The sequence below is a fragment of the Penicillium coprophilum genome, assembly GCF_028826855.1.
Source record: "Penicillium coprophilum strain IBT 35676 chromosome Unknown utg000006l_segment0_segment0, whole genome shotgun sequence".
Classification (NCBI taxonomy): Eukaryota; Fungi; Ascomycota; class Eurotiomycetes; order Eurotiales; family Aspergillaceae; genus Penicillium; species Penicillium coprophilum.
This window is the reverse complement of record NW_026622725.1, coordinates 3,008,936-3,025,582: the sequence shown is the minus strand read 5'-3', so window position 1 is coordinate 3,025,582 and position 16,647 is coordinate 3,008,936. Positions and strand designations below refer to the sequence as shown.

Genomic DNA, 16,647 nt, shown 5'->3' with positions numbered 1-16,647 from the left:
ACTGACGACGCTTACGCTTTACCTTCAAAAAGACCCCCATTTGTTATACCCCCAATCTACAATGATGAAACCCTCGCTGCACATAATTCCCTTTGCTTTGATCCATATTCTGTTTGCATAGCCATGGACCCCCGTTTTTTTCGGAGGAGACATAACCATATAGATGGAATACATATCTGGACAAGCAGGAACATTCAAATATCAATTTTTGGAAATGTAAACAAGGGTGTATACAAAGCTGCATATAGAAAGAAAAAGAATTTCCGAAAATGGAACGCAAGGCTTGGCGCGAACCTCGAAACATCGCAGCTCATCAAATTTCATTTACCTCGTCGGCTTTGACATATTCCATCTACCATACCTCTCGCTTCTGGCGCTTTCATTCCCGTCGCCTTTCCGCTCTTTGTTCTTATTTCAACTCCTAGTTCGCAACACTATACCGTGAACGCGACCGTGAAATATCTCCCAGTGAGTGCCCGCGCAAAACACCCCTCACTGCATCTTGTGTTAGCACAATTATCCATTGCTATTTTGTCGCAATATGTATAACACCTCTGGTATTTTTGTCTCCGGCCTGCACTGTGCTTGTTCTGTCATGTTTCCGAGAGCAAATGGGGAAGAAGGTGGACACGTGCAAATTCATAGCGTACCACCCTCACCCGCATGAGTCTCTATGGCGGAGTATACCAAAAGCCATGCTTCGTGTGACATTTGCTGAAAATATCTGTACTCCATGATTCGTGATCCCAATGGGACAAGTGTGCTCGCGGTGGTTCTGTAGAATGTGCCGGCATCCGGGCTTATAAAGACCCTGCGCTCCAAGCTTTTGCGATGGTATACTGACATTTGTGGCTTATAGATCGTGTGGGACTTTCTTAGCCGGCCCTCCATTGACCCCGTCAAGCACTCCGATCGAATATCCCTCTACCCCGCACAATATGGCGATGGACGCCAAAGAGATTGAAGCCAAGGCCAAGGCCTTGGGCAAGGCCGCGACATCTAATGAGTCTCCCACTGTGATCCTGGGCCTTTTGAAGGAGATTCAATCTGGAGTCCGTGCAACCGAAGACCTCCTCCGACAGACGCGCATCGGAATCATCGTCAACAAGTTCAAGCAAAGCAAGACGCCCGAAGTCGCGCGGCTCTCTAGCGAGATCGTCTCCAAGTGGCGAACCGAGGTGAACAAGCAGAAGCAGGGTGGTGGTACAGCAGCCAGTCGGGGCTCGAGCGGTTCTCCACGACCAGCACAAAATGGCACAGGAGCGTCCACCCCAGTCGCTGCTACACCCTCAGACAAGGCGTCGAAGCTGTCCGTGCCTCCGGATAAGCGAACCTGGAAGGCAGATGGGGCGGAGATCAATCATACCGGGAACCGAGTGCGTGACAGCTGCACGGGACTGATGTATGATGGACTGTGTGTTGGGTCGAGTGAGTCTGTGAAGGTTGTTCTATCGCGCGCCATTGCAGTGGAGGTTTCCGCATACAAGTACTTGGGACCGGAGACGAAGGAGGAGTACCGCACAAAGATCCGCAGTCTTTTCCAGAACCTGAAGAATAAGTCCAACCCGAAGTTGCGTGTGCGCGTTGTCGAGGGAGAAATTACCTCTGAGCAATTTGTGCGCATGAGCCACGATGAGCTGCGCTCTGTTGAGCAGCGTGAGGCGGATGCCAAGATTCAGAAGGAGAACATGGACAAGGCTATGGTTGCGCAGCAAGAACGCAGTATCAGTAAGAGTCTGCAGTGCGGTAAGTGTGGCCAGCGCAAGGTTACCTACACCGAGGCTCAGACTCGTGCGGCTGATGAACCGATGACTTTGTTCTGCACGTGTCTGAACTGCGGCAAGTCCTGGCGACAGTGAATTCGGCCGTCCGATAGCTGCAGGAGCGGAAATGTATTATTCTTTGGGACTCGGTGTTTCTTTTGTTTTTCTTTTCTTCTTCATGTTTCCATTCTTTCTATCAAGCTCAGCTATGAAAGCCGCGGGAGTTCTAAAAGGGCTTTTGATTTCTGCCTTCCTTCTACATCCGTTTCTCTTGAGCGAAACTCGTCTGGCCAAATGGATGAAAACCAGTGAACTCTCTACCAAAATCCAGATATTCCGATATCCCAATATCCCAATTGTTGATATTAACACTTAGGGTTGTTGGTTGTTTTGATACTACTACATTAATAGTAGATATCAGCAAGGATCAACGTCATATTTATGTCAGTACTTTCCGACGTCCACCGCCTGGTATCAAACACAAGTCCATACATTCAATTTCCCTCCCAATTCCACATCTACACCAAGCCAACAGAAGTCAGAATGGCCGCACGCCCAGACCTTCTAAAACCAGTCTATGCCCTCCTAGATGCCCTCACAAACCCAGACCCAACAAACCCCAACCAGCTCCTCTCAACCTTCACAACATCCCCCAAACCTGTAGCTCACGAACATGGTCTCCCGCAACTAGCTCCCTTTCTAGGCCGTCCATTCACCGGCCAAGATGGGGTAGCAACTTACTTCGAGCTCATCACCTCCCTCCTCTCTATCAAGAACATGGTCTTCGAGCCCGATGAGAATTGGGTGGTTGATGGTAGCTGCATGACTGTTTCGCTGCGTGGAACAGCAACATTTGGCTGGAAGGAGACGCGGCAGGCGTGGGATGAGACGTTCGTTTACCGCATCAAGCTTGCGGTTGAAGGTGGTGGGTCTGGGCACGGGAGGCTGGCAGTTTGTGAATATCATGTTTGGGCGGATACGGGGGCTGCTTATCTTGCTAGACTTGGGAGATTGGGGGATTTAACGGAATCTAAGAGTGGTGGTAGTGGTGGAAGTAATAGTGAAGGGATTTATTTGGATTTCGATACGGATGGGACAGGGTGAATGAAATATATATCAGCCAACAGCCAAGGAGAGTGTCATTATTTGGGAGATTTTTCTAGATAAGTCCAGATGGTATAATGCATAAATCCCAAGTCAAGTGTCGTTCTGACCACATTATTCTATAAGATCCGGGGCAGTCTATCCCTCAAAGACGCTGTGGTTAAGCTCAACGCCCATATCCTTGGCCATATTCTGCATCTGGGCCTCGATATCATCTTCCATACCACCACCTAAATGCAGATACTGGCGCACCTTGGTGAAATAGAAGAAGATATCAGTACTAAACAATACCATGCGGAAGACCAAATGGCGACCGATGTTCCGGACCTTCTCGACCAGCGGCAGATCCGGCGATTCGATGAGCGCACGCGAAGCCCAGATACCAGAAATCTTAACACGGTTCACCGGCGAGCCCAAGAATTGATTATTTCCTTGGACGATGCGCAGATTGCGACCGATAAAAATCAGCTCCTGTGGCCACTTGGTTTCATCGCCTAGCATATCCCGGATCGACTTGCGTAACTTTTGTTGCATCTCAAAGTGTCGCTCGGCACGCTCCGACTTGCTCAGTCCCTTCAGGCCGCGGTGCGTAGACATGTCTCCCCCACTGTAGGGGCGCATTAATGTTGCGGATGCGAAGAAATCTGGGTTGTTCACGCCCCAGCCCTTGACAATCTCGCCCAGCGTGCGATTATCGAAGGTGAGGAGGGCTTTCCAGAAGCGCGCGTATTGGTGTCGGAATCCGGGGTCCATGTGGATGTACAGGCCGTGGTCGATCAGAACCAGCTCTGGCCGTCCATCTGGCTTGCGGCGGATGAAGATATTGCCCGGATGCGGATCGCAGTGGACGTATCCCCATAAGAACATCTGAGCAGAAAACAGGTCTACCATGGTTGTCATCACGTCCTTGAGTGACAGTCCCAGTCCGCCACGGTTGTTGGGGCCTCGCCAGTGATCGCGCCGTGGCTTGGTCCTCGATGTGCGCAGGCTTTGATCTGCAGCATTCCCCTCCGGCTGGTCAAGTGGTGTACCATGACAGCCTGGACTTCCCTGGCGCCAGCCGCCGCGCCAGGGCCGCGTGATAGCATCTTTGTCCCAGAGCCGCACACCCTCTACCCATTCGGCAGTCATGACGCGCTTTGAACTCAACTCACGATACACACGAGGAATGTACACGCGATCGCGCAGGCGGGGTTCAGCGGCCACTAGCTTGGCCATGTTTTCCGAGTTGTCTGCTTCATTTACGAAGTCTGTTTCGAGCGATAATCTCTCACTGATGTAGGGAATAAGACTGTAGAAGGGGATGTCGAACACCTTGCTGTAGATAAAAGTCACGACCCTATTGGTTTCAATATTAGCATAACATCCTTCGCACAGGTCGGACTCGCACAACTCACTTGAAGGCCCAGAGATCCCATTCCAATTGCTGCACAATCTCTCGTTTTTGGATCTTGATCGCGACCTCTCTGCCATCCTGCAAACGAGCCCAGTGAACTTGGGCAACACTGGCGCTGGCTCGGGCTCTGCGTTCCATCACACCCTTGTCGGGGTCACCCGTAAACGAGATACCGAACACCTCCTCCGGCGACTTGCCAAAATCCTCCCTGATGACCTTCTCGATATCCTTCCACTCATTCTGAGGCGCATCGTCAAACATGCGGGAGAACATTTTCTGGAACTCGGGGGGTAGGATGGCGGATTGCATAGCAATGGCCTGACCGATCTTTAGGTAGAGACCACCATTATGCCTCAGCAGATCCGACAAGCGCTCTGCGTTGCGGGCGTGCACGGCAGCAATAGAGCTGGCCAGTGGCGGGTGTGGGCGGAAGTTGATTTTGTAGTCGAGGGCGACGAAGATACCGAGGGAGAAGGTACGGGCTGTTCGAGTCAGCGATGAGGCGTAGAACTGGCTGTCAATGCCGTAGGCGACGCCTGTTGCCAGAGAGACATAGATGATTCGGCGTAACCATTTGATGGTCCGTTTGTAGGTCTTTGCTTCTTTGGGTTTGCCTAGGGAGCTCGGTGACGGTGGCACGAAGGGTTGGAATTGGCTTGAGTGAGCATATCGGTGCGGACGCCAGGCTGAGGGACGGATGACGGTGGGCCGCAGAGGGCGGAGAAACGTCGCGTGCGCCATGGGAAATGAAGAGGTGGACGCCGAATCACTGCATGGTTGTATTAATCAGATTCAGTCTGATCCTCAAAAGGTAAAGCGAGTTATAAGGGTGAAGTGTGAAGTGTCAGACGTGTCGTGTTGGAGAAACTCCGCTTGTCGTCATCTGCGGTAGCTCCGCGCGGAGTCGGAGTTGAGTAGTTCCTACATTACTGAGATCTTAGAGATCGAGCAAAATTAGTATATACAGGTGATATTAACTACATGTACACTATTTAAACTATTTACAGATGTACTTCATAATTCATCATGGTCGTTAGGCCCCAGAGTATCACACACTTTCGCATAATCCCGCATATTCTGAGGAATCGTAATATCCCACAGCTCATCACTCTCCAAGAACCTGAGTTGCTCCTTGCACGATTCTTCCGAGGCCATTGGGATCAAATTAGGAAGATGTTTGATCGAAGCCTTGAGGAAATTGCGCTTGAAGCAGTTTCCAAACCCAGCCAGTGTCTCCGGATCAGAGCAGATATGTACTCCACCACCTAGCATCGGTCCACAGCTTTCCTTGATCTTGAGCGCAACATCGTCGCCCATCTTCAGTAGAGCCTCTTCCTTGTGGGGTACATTCATGCGCTGCATCAGACTGCGAACGGCGGGGACAAAGGTATTGTTGCGCGTCCATAGATCCCAGTGAGGAACAGTCGGCTGGCATCCAGCATCGCAGATCTCACTCTGGAATTTATCAAAGAGATGGCCTGGTCGGCTAACCAGTGCGGAGACGACTTTGAAGCATGATGTACCGATGGCTGAGACGGGGGAGAAGAACAGGAGGAGTAGGAAGAGGTCGAGAGAAAGGCGCATTATATGAGATAGAGCGGACGACGGTAGAGAAAATTGAGAGAAGTTGAAGATGCAATGTTTTCGTCAGGGGAAGAGATGTGATTGCCCCCCGCATTTGTGGAGAACTCGGAACTTCACTTCCTTGATATTCGACGGACATTCGGGAGTTTCTAGATCCTTGAAGGTATCGCTTATATTCCAATTATTTGGCCCTCAGAGCCTTTGATTGCAAACCCAGTTACTCTATGGAGACGCCAATAAATCTCGGAGAGGTGGATTCCCTCGAAGCCATTGTTATCATCGACAATGAACTAGATCCGCTCTCGTCTCCAGCCCCAGATACCGTCCAAGTCTCAGGGACGCTGGGTTCAATTGCCATGGGCTCAACTCATACACTGACAGACCGCGGGGAAGCCTGCAAGGAGTTCAGGCTAGAGGATGTCTGTTGCGCAGCACATGGCTTGTCAATTCTAGTGGTAAGGCGATGTTCTATCATCGAACTCTCGAATACGGTTTGATATTAAGCCTATCACACATAGACTGCCACTAGAGGTGATAAGAAACACGCCATTCTTTTCGATGCGGGTCCTGAAGAAGAGGCTTGGGAGAGAAATGTGAAACGGCTGCGACCAAATCTTTCCTCTGTGGAAGTGATTCATCTGTCGCATTGGCATCGAGACCACTCCGGTTCGTCAATCTGAATGACAACGAACATTTCCACGGGTGTTCCCTTCAACTGCTCTGACATTCATACAGGTGGTCTTCCGCGAGCAATCCGCATGATAACCGATGCCAAACGAGCCGCGAGCCGCTCTGACGACTTGGTCGCGGACTTGCACCCAGACCGACCGGTCTACAGAGGCATTGCTCTACCCGAGTATATCATTTCCCACGAAGCTGACCCTACCTTTGAAGCAATTGAAAGTGCAGGTGCGGTGGTCGACAAGCGGAGCGAACCGCACACCGTACTTGATGACTTTTTTCTTGTCTCTGGGGAAATTCCACGAGTGACGCCGTATGAGACAGGTCTAAAGAATGCAGTGCAATATGATCCTGATGACAATGAATGGTTCTCTGATGAGGTCATTAAGGATGAACGTTCTCTCATCTGCAACCTCAAGGGTATGCCCACCCTACACCCCTTTTACAAGCTTATTGAGCTCACATATTCCCTAGGAAAGGGACTTGTTGTATTCACGGGATGTAGTCACGCTGGCGTAGTCAACACCACCAAACATGCCGTTCAGCTCACCGGCGGGACGGTACCTGTCCATGCCGTTGTCGGCGGATTTCACCTCGCCACGAGCGACGCGGATCAAATCCAAAACACAGTAGCTGATCTCAAACGACTTGATCCCGCTGTGCTCATGCCGGGTCACTGTTCGGGCTGGCGGGCTAAGTTTGCGATTGAGAGACACATGCCTGGGTCCTTGGTACCCTGCACCGTAGGATCAAAAATCACGTTCTGATTCACGTTCTGATTCACGTTCTGATATTCTGTTACATCGCTTTTATCTGAAACATTGATCCTCGGTGTGGACGCAGGGTTTTGATACGAAACCGCATGGCATGTGTTGTTCGGAGCAACGAGTCTCATCAAGGGGCTATCTCGTCATCGCCTCGGCATAACTTATTCTGCTGACCGGATTCCAAATTCTGGCGTTACTCTATCTCCTTGCTGAAAATTCTTGCGATCGGAGGAATGCGGGACTGATGCAGATGACTGTTTTTAGACTGACGATAGATAGTAAGCGTGAAATGCTGATAATGATGATGCTGAAACACATGTGGTCAAGTAGCGTAGGCATTGATGCTTGTAAATGTAGTACTTGCAGCTTCTATGACAGTTTTGAGGGATATATTCTAGAAAAAAACAATTGTAACTTGCACTGCACAATCTCAATCAAATTAAATACTAAGAAAACCGGGAGCCTCATGGAATCTCCAGTTGATATATATTTGTATCCTACAAGCAATTATATGTCAACAACTTCAATTCCACATAAATTGAATCCACATATCTGCTTCAAGTGATTCATGATACCTCGACCCTAGACGTGCAATATATATGTTTTATATGCCATGCAACATGAATATAGCTTCTATTTACTACAGCAAATATTGATCTCATGTCAAATATATTCAATTACCACATACACCCACTTTTGCTTTTTCATTCACGTTCAGATAAGTCAAGAAGCACCTCAACGCCCAGAAGGAACACATAATATACAGTGTAACCCCCGGTGCAGCAACTACACCTACGGACGCCCGGCCGCGGTCAGCTGGACTAGTCCTCCACGGGCCTCCCTCCGTGCATTGTTCTACAGCCAAGATGCCTTGGGAGTAAATATCTACCGAACCTTCACGATACAGCATACAGATATTCAGACCAACGGTCAGTTGCCGTCTTGGCTGGATAAAATCCCTCAGAGTAAGCCGATAAACCTAACATTGGCATATCGACATGAACAAATCTAAATGCGCCCCTGACAGCGGCACGATCCCCTCACAGACGACACACCCGATAGAAAAAGCACGTCCCTACATTCCCCGTCGTTACATATGGGCAGTACGGACGGAGTACAAGCATGCACACTGCCCCCGCCAAGACGCAAACATAACAAGCATTATCACCAACCCTCACACTCGACTCCCTCTCCTCTCCACCCCACCCCACGATCGCCGAAGCCCGAATGCATCCCCTCACGCTTGACAAAAAAAAGGGGGGTTGGTCAGAGGCCGAATGCTCGCCAAGACGATAATGCGGAAGGGATGCACGGCGTGGCTTGGCGTTGGTGGACAGGTGCGAGATGAGGGCGATCAGCAGATCAAGGGAGAGAGGTTCCTCGCATTGTCCGATAAACAAAATATACTTGACATCATTGAATGACTTTATCGCATCATATCATATTGGACACGCATGCCAAGGATATCTTTGAATAGTGTCTGTTTTCATGTAGCTGGGGCTCGGCGCCAAGACTGTTTGGAGGAGACAGGGATGAGATGCAATCGGGATGATTTGCGCGCATTGATTTTTGAGACTTGTCGACGGTTGCTACTTGCTATGGAGTACGGAGTAGTTTCTGAACATATATTTACTCAGGTGTGATCTGTACCATCAAAGTGTCCCATACTGAGTACGGAGGACTCCGTATACGCCTCTATTATGGGGTGAATCGTATTTGAGTATCCAGGTCATCGAGACTCCGATTGACAACGGACTATCGATAGTCCAAGACAATGAGGACAAGGATGCAGTCGATCATACACCCCGTTCTAATCTCAACTTCTCATAAATGGGCAATGCCGAGTAATCACACTGCTCAGCCAAGTGACTCTAGTGAAACCGAGCAGTGAACCTCGAACATAATTGCTCTCCCCTTCTATTGTCAGATCTTGGCTTGTACCTGTCTCTCGTCGATCATGGAGTTTAATCCCACATTGTTGCCCATTGGCAGGACCACGATGGTATTCAACCACTCACCGCGTCGAATGCTATCTATAGACAACAACATGCACGCCAGGCAGCATGGCGATCCCCCGACATCCCCCCACGAATCTATCCCTGTCTTCCTTGGCATGTCCGGACAAGGTATCCCAGAATAAGCTTCCAATACCCAAGTATACAGTACTGGTAAGATCTAGAATACAGCAACAAAGCAACATTGAAACAGTGTTTGAGCCATATTATGCGGCTTCGACTCCGCCCCCCGGGATTTGCACCAGGTACCGGCAGAGATTGATAATCGGAACTGGATGGCCAGGGACTTAAACGGTGGCTATGCAGATCTATCGACGCACGAAGGCGCATATTGAGAAAGAGATTATCCCGTAGCCTAGCAGGCAGTCTCGAATATCCCTTCTAACAATAGTAACAGGTTGCAACTAGCAACTGCTATACGAAGTACTGCATTGAGTAGTTCGTCACACTCACCGTCATTGCTTCCGATCCTGGAGAAAAGCAGGATCAAACGGGGGATCGGGAACCTCGCCGATCACTGGTGCCCGAGTGGCAGTGACAGCTAGTCCGAGACACAATACTGTGACGTTTAATCCGGTCTGTACAATCTAGAAGCAGCCGACTCTGTACACGATGTTTTGATGTTGTATTGATATAACACAGCCAAGAAGACTATCGATCGATCCATTCGAATACATCCTTGGCTGTGCCCACGGGGGGGATAGTGAGCGTGTGCATTGTACGGAGTAGACTCAACAGGTTTTGCGCACAGGGTAGTTCGGAAAACCTACCCATGACATTTCTCGCACAGGGCACATCACTAGTCTACTTGACTGGGTATATTACCCTATACTAGAGAGGGTAATTGTTATCACAGTACATATGTAGGTCCGTTATGTGCATATTTTCCTTGCATCACAGAAAGGGGAACATAATGACAACATGTCACTGATTTGTTATTTCCCCGTCTAATAATATATGGAGTACTCCGTATGGAGTAGATAACACAAACCCTTCCCGACACCGGAATCAGGTCAGGCCAATCCCAGCGACTCATGAGATGACCGTAAATAGTGATGTGCACCTACCCTATGTGGGAACCAGTAGCAAGGGCAGAAAACTATCCCTTTGCATCCCCAAAATACCACTTGCCAGTTGTGAGGTTCGCGTCTGAGAGTGTGGGGAGTTTGTTCTCCTGTCGATCACGACCGAAATGGGAAGGCTAAAGCATGCGATGATCTGGCATCTTGAGGATTGTTCGAGGTCGCGTAAGTCGTCTACTGTAATGGATTAGGTGTGTTTATTTATTGCTGTTTCGGGTATCAGGCGCGAGCTTACTCCGTCTAGGGTATGTCATCATTGCTCCCCTAGATTTGTGCGTGATCACTCGAGCTACCCAGTATAGTATATTTGTCCGTGAAAGCTCCACGGTCAATCTCAAACAGATTTAGATTTGCAGTGAGACTTCGACTAAGGTGTTAATCTCCGAAACTAAGAAGCTAGAGAAAGTTGTTCGGACCAGGATTTTGACCATTGTTCGTTTTCGCTTTTCTCAGCGGACTGTGCGTATTTGGGGCGTGTGCGTATGTGATTACTTGGATCTGATCGACACAGGGTTTGCATGCAGCTAAGAGAAAGCTGTAACGTAGCACACGATCTTTGACATCTAATGTGCGATGCGATCAACTCAACAGCAACATAATTCAGGTCCATGGACAAGGCTGACGTGGTTAGAAACTCCGGAATTTTACCGCTATTACTTGGTGGCGCCCAGCAATTCATTTCCCAGTGATGAATAAACAAGGACAATTTACCCGGTGTCTCGGCAAAATGAGGGTAGATTTCAGATCAGTGTGAACCACACACGACTCAATCATGAAGAGTTGGCAATCAGAAAATTGGGAGATCTAACCATAGAAAAGTAGCTCTGGTACCTGGAACATCTCAAAACTTGAAACTGACGTGCCGAATTCCCGCGTGCCGCGTCGGACTTTTGAGCGTCGGTCTTTCGACACGGGATTCCCGATCTGCGTCGGCGAATGGCCAGATACACCAGCCAAGACCGAGAGGGGACCGATATAATCCCAAGTTGCGTGGTCCAATGATGTGGAACAAGAAACCTCAATATTGGGGGGCAATTACGGAGTACATACGAAGGTACCTGGCTAAGGTAGACCTCGGGAGACACTCAAGCCTAAACGGGCAGTAGTATGAAAAGCACAGACACGCGGGGCATTTCCGAGGTTTATTTGCCATGGGCAGTTTAAGAAGACAGTTGAAAACGAATAAATTTAGAATCCGGGACAACGCATACCCTCAATAGCCGCAGTTAACACGGGATAATATATACAATAAAAGGGGTATTTATATTGCATCTAGACTGGGAAACAAAATCTCTCGTCTCAAAAGGCTTAAAGCTGTCCTGCAGGTGCGGGAACCATATGGCACCATACCTAATCAGGTTTTGGGGTGAGGCCACTCTGTGCACGGAGAATATATGTACATACATACGGAGGACATACTCCGTACATATATTATTTCCGAGGTCAACCCTTCTTTGTCGGCCTTTGTTTCTCCATGAAATTCTGGGGTGAAGGAATAGCTTGGCGAACTGCGCTTTGGCTAACAGTGTACGTGAATACGGAGTACTTGGGGGTCTATTATGCAATACCAAGCATAGTTACGAGAGACAAATTGACCGTCAGACGGACCTCCGCGGACGCAGAGAGATAAAAAGGCGAGATTGGGAAACCCTTGTCGGTGTGTCTAAAATGAGCTAGAAAGGGACCGAAAATGCCTCACGATCTGAGATCGGCAAAAACTCTTCGGACAGCACATCTGTGTGTAAAAGGTACGCGAAGCTAAGGCGTACTATTGTATACATAACGTGGTAAAGTACAGAGTCCGTAATCTAGCAACGATTTGGCAGGGCGATCATACAGTGGGCCCTGATGCTCCTCTGGCCCACCGGTGAGGGTTTGATTCAGATGGAGGGACTACTGCTAAGCGGATTTGGGGTAATCTGATTGCTGGAATTAGGGACCCCCATCGCACTACTCGCGCGCTACTGTAGGTACACGGCTGCGAGACGAAAGCCAAGACCGTGCTAGGATATTGGTCTTTCGATACCTGGCCAGTAGACGCGGATAAAGTAATGCCAATGAGAATTCATGTGGATTTCAGGATCGGAGGATTGGAACGGGGAGATTAGGTTGGGTGTCCTCATCACCACAATATAACATACTTTAGGGCTATTTAGAACATGGCATGTCCAACCTCTGAGCGGGTAATTTTCATCAGTATTTTAAATCAGATTGGAACGGTAATGTGACTGACTCAGCTGTTTCAAAAACTCACATGATTGGTGGGGAAGACCCGTGGAGTAATCTCGCTCCTCGGACTTTACCTAAATGGGAGATTTCATTTTTTTCTTTTTCGTCAAATAATAGGAACAACTGAGTTAGTCTAACAAAGGCATAGCTCAAGCGGCATGATAAGAGTCATGACGTGATAGTGTTATTCTTATCATGTTATGTGCATGGTTGATGCCGATTTCCCGATTTCCAAAGCATAAAAGTGAGAGAGATAAAATCAAAAATTCAATCCCGCGCAGTAAGCTGCATTGCATCCCATGGTACAGTCACCAAAAGAAGGCTTCTAGAAGAAATCCAGAACACCCTAAAATATGTACACGCACCCGAGGTCTCCACTCCGAGAATTTTTCCAAATGGAGATAATGACCGACTCGGTGCCGACCCATCAGACCCAGCCTCCAGTTTACTCTTGGACACAGCAGTTTTGATATCGGAGTATTCACGGCCTCACCGTGCTGGCCTCACCGTCCTTTGAGCATTGGGAGCCTCAACTGTCAACCCGCTTCGCTCCGCAGTGGCCACCATCAAGTTGAATTGAGGCATTTTGTTGCATGACGCAGAACAAAGCACACGATCGGAAACAGTCCGTGCTTTTCCCGGTCAGCACACTGAATCCAATCCTTCCCCAGATCAACGCCTCCTAAGAGACGGGCATCAGCGGCGCGATCGCCCGACCCTAAGCACGTCGGATCCTACAGAAAGGTTATCGTGTACGATATACAATATACGGAGTAGAAGGGATGGCCGTTATGACACATGTCCGACCGCGGGCGATTCGCCACGGGCGTATCTAGATTAAATTATCAACTCCGTACTCCGTACTTGGGGGGACATTGGATAATTGTGTAGCTTCCGATGGAAGATCGTGAAACATGTTCCCAGCCCCCCTTCAAAAAATGCAGCCACATACGGGCACACCGTGAATCCCCGGCGATTACGTCTATATTATTGGAAGTGATGAGCTGTTAAAGGATCAGCAATGACGATGCTACGGTCACTCCGTACAATTTTTTCTATAAATGAAAAATTTGGTTTGGTCTTGGCCGTATATGATATTGTGCCTTGTAGTATAATCTACCTCCAACAGATATATTGTCCCACAGCATGATCCACGGGTCGCAGCGTGGGGGACAGCCCTGAAAAGTAAAAATTTCCTAGAAATTTCCTAATTCTCGATGCTTCGATATGGCCCCCGAGCCATTTTTCCATATATGGGGGGTCAACAGCTCTCCACTCAGGCGCCTTGGTTTTGGAGATTTTGAAGGGTCGTGGGCCCGGTAGAATTTTCTTCTCCCCTTTCTGATCAGAATGGCCCGATAATCTGGCGCAACTGATTTATCAAATTTTTTTGGTACAGTGACTTTTAGTGACCTCGGCGGCGTTGAGGAACAGTCTCGTCTCCCCCAGGATCGTGCACTCCTGCCGCTGGAGCCGGTCTTGGCTGACGTGGTTTTGTTTGATTGAAAGGGCTAAACAGCGAGAATCCCCCGGAGTTGATCGTAACTCAATTGGACTTTTGTAAATTTCTTTTTTTTTTTTTCTTTGATTTTGATTATTCTTTTTTTCCCTCCTCGCACGGGGCTGCAGGAGGACGAAGCGTAGGCGTTGCCATCGAATAGGGGCCAGTTGCGGATTTTCAGACTCCACTCGCGGCCGGCTTCCCGAAAGAGGTTGGCCCAAGAGCTATCTGTCTTTCGAGCTATAGATCATACGGAACAGATGAGATAGGGGGATCCAGAGTGACGACAGCGAGGAAATCGGGATTGCCTATTTCCTCTTTCTGCCGGTTAAAACAATAGCTCGGATGGAGTACAGTGCTAGAATGGAAGGTGATATTTATTTGATATATTGTGGCCAGATTCGGGAGCTCCGTAATTTTCCACTCGTTTAGATGTGCGCAATTGGTTCGCATCGTGAACGGGACGCCTACCGCGGAAAGCGCCGGGCAACTTTGTTTATTGAAGTATACAAGAGACGGGAAGACCGACAGGGTTATCAGAGCCATTTTCATAAGCCTTGTACAATCCGATCGCCGGTAGCGCATCAATTCTTGGATGTCCTTTTTTCCGAACGCAAGAGGAAAAATTTGTCTAGATCGTGTAGACTCGGGATGTCAGGATCTCGTCTCTCCCGCGCCGTTGTGCATCTCTCCAACGGCTCGTGCACGATCGAGGAAAACCCCGGCCTTAAGGAGACTGGTCTTCTGGGGAAGAAGACTTGCCAAGGGTACTCACCGGAAAGCCGGGGTGTAGCTCTCAAACGGACGTTCGCGATGCGGGATTTGTGATTGCCTCTCGTTGTAAGGCGTAGTAATTGCACTGAATGTCCTGATTGATTTTATACTTTTTGCTCGATTGTGATTCGAAAACGATGTCTCCGTCCAATCGTAGTCGAGGTTAATCTCATATTGTATGCACTGAGAAGCTTGATGAGAGGGTTGAGACGTGGATCATCCAAGTGATATATTTTGACCCCTGCTGTGTTTTGTCGATTCATCTATCACACTTTTGGCAGCGCGAACTGGGATTGTTCCCTGTCCGCAGAGGTTTTTGGTCATGCTGTCAGACGATCGATGGAGCTACGCGCCGACCGGGATGATAATAACAGTCTATCATAATCAAAGCCGAGGCCATCAAAGTAAACCTTGATAGCCTCCCATCTTGGCCATCTCGCCCATCTTTTCAGGACATACAACAGTCCAGCTATCCGTAGAAGGATTGCCATATGTCATACCATGAAGCATTCCAGTTTGACTTCGTACAAACAGACCATATTAAAGTCAGTGCTTGGGAACAGCGTCCGCCGATCAACAGCGATGAAATCATCGGTCGGCGTCTGCACCCGGTGATTCGATCAAAGCCGCCCGGTTATTACTAGTTAGTGGGGGACTATCACGGCCATGTTGACCAGTCAAGAGGGGCGAATTAAATGACGCTTCTGGGGACGCTCTCCACGAGGCCAGGGGGGCAGAAAGAGACAAGGCAAAGATCGACCGTGGTAAGGTACGAAGGAGGCAGCTTCGGCGAGGGTGGTGGCACTAACGACAGAGTGCGTATTGATACGGAGGTAAAGGACCGAGAAAAAACGAAGTCGGTTGATGACATAATGGTATATAACTTGTACGTAACTGGTAAAGACATGGTAATTTTCGTTGGCTCGGCATGCTTCCAACAACACTGGCATATCAACAGAAAGAAAACTCTGCCGCTTCCGGCCCCTTGCTATGTTTAAAATGAATTGGGTGTGACGGCCATGCGATATTTTCGTCACCATATCCACGGTGATATTTTCCATTGCTTCATCACTTTGTGAACGCCGGAATTGGCGAGGGAAATCCAAGTATACATGGCCAGGCCCGAACGCTGTTCAAAAAATCGAAAACGTATCCGTATCGATGGACTATCTTGGGTCTATCTCGGACCATGTCGCTCAATATAGGAACATTCTCCTGCAAGGGCATTCCAGTCTATTCCTTCCCATGCCCGTGAATTCTCCGTCAAGACTAACCTGTTCACTGCAAATCGCAATACTCGCAGTGCCAATTCCATTAGTCTTGTTTTTTATGTTTTTTACAGTCTTGGGGTCTCGGGGAACAGTAAGGAACACAATGACCCCAGATGAAAAATAAAATCGCGCATAGTTAGAACTGGGGCACACATCGGTTAAGGCGTAGAACTGCGTAAAATTTTGTACTTTCATACAGAGTGTCTCTGTGGAGGGCAACTCGGCAGCTCAGTGCCGGTAGCAGAGACCTCCCAAGGAGAGTGGTATCGTGTATCGGGTTTTTTCTTACCTGTTTCGGGACTAATCTGAATGCAGTGAGGACTCCACCAAGTAGACTCTACCTTCGATCTGAGTGGCTACAGCTGGGGCTCAGTTGGACCTTTCTTGGTAGGGCAAGGGGCAAAGACTGGTAACAACTAAGAAATTATACGGGACTAACTGAAAGGGGAAAGAAATGGAAACTGAAAATACCAGAAAAGT

The 16,647-nt window shown here is 48.8% G+C and overlaps 5 protein-coding genes across 5 annotated transcripts; 3 read left to right on the top strand and 2 right to left on the bottom strand.

Moving 5' to 3' along the window:
* Window positions 1-938: 938 nt before the first annotated feature.
* Window positions 939-1,859, top strand: N7500_010112 (transcription elongation factor DST1; the record flags this gene model as incomplete). The annotated part of the gene is made up of 1 exon (XM_056681250.1): window positions 939-1,859. One exon carries the CDS (start codon window positions 939-941, stop codon window positions 1,857-1,859), a length of 921 nt encoding a protein of 306 aa, XP_056528632.1.
* A 447-nt stretch (window positions 1,860-2,306) lies between these two features.
* Window positions 2,307-2,867, top strand: N7500_010111 (uncharacterized protein; the record flags this gene model as incomplete). Its single annotated transcript, XM_056681249.1, has 1 exon — window positions 2,307-2,867. The coding sequence occupies one exon, from the start codon at window positions 2,307-2,309 to the stop codon at window positions 2,865-2,867; it is 561 nt and encodes a 186-aa protein (XP_056528631.1).
* Window positions 2,868-3,005: 138 nt separating this feature from the next.
* N7500_010110 (ABC1 kinase family protein) lies at window positions 3,006-5,004 on the bottom strand (the record flags this gene model as incomplete). The annotated part of the gene is made up of 2 exons (XM_056681248.1): window positions 3,006-4,206; window positions 4,265-5,004. 2 exons carry the CDS (start codon window positions 5,002-5,004, stop codon window positions 3,006-3,008), a joined length of 1,941 nt encoding a protein of 646 aa, XP_056528630.1.
* A 273-nt stretch (window positions 5,005-5,277) lies between these two features.
* N7500_010109 (uncharacterized protein) lies at window positions 5,278-5,847 on the bottom strand (the record flags this gene model as incomplete). Its single annotated transcript, XM_056681247.1, has 1 exon — window positions 5,278-5,847. The coding sequence occupies one exon, from the start codon at window positions 5,845-5,847 to the stop codon at window positions 5,278-5,280; it is 570 nt and encodes a 189-aa protein (XP_056528629.1).
* Window positions 5,848-6,071: 224 nt separating this feature from the next.
* N7500_010108 (MBL fold metallo-hydrolase) lies at window positions 6,072-7,295 on the top strand (the record flags this gene model as incomplete). The annotated part of the gene is made up of 3 exons (XM_056681246.1): window positions 6,072-6,302; window positions 6,366-6,513; window positions 6,583-7,295. 3 exons carry the CDS (start codon window positions 6,072-6,074, stop codon window positions 7,293-7,295), a joined length of 1,092 nt encoding a protein of 363 aa, XP_056528628.1.
* Between the last annotated feature and the right edge of the window lie 9,352 nt (window positions 7,296-16,647).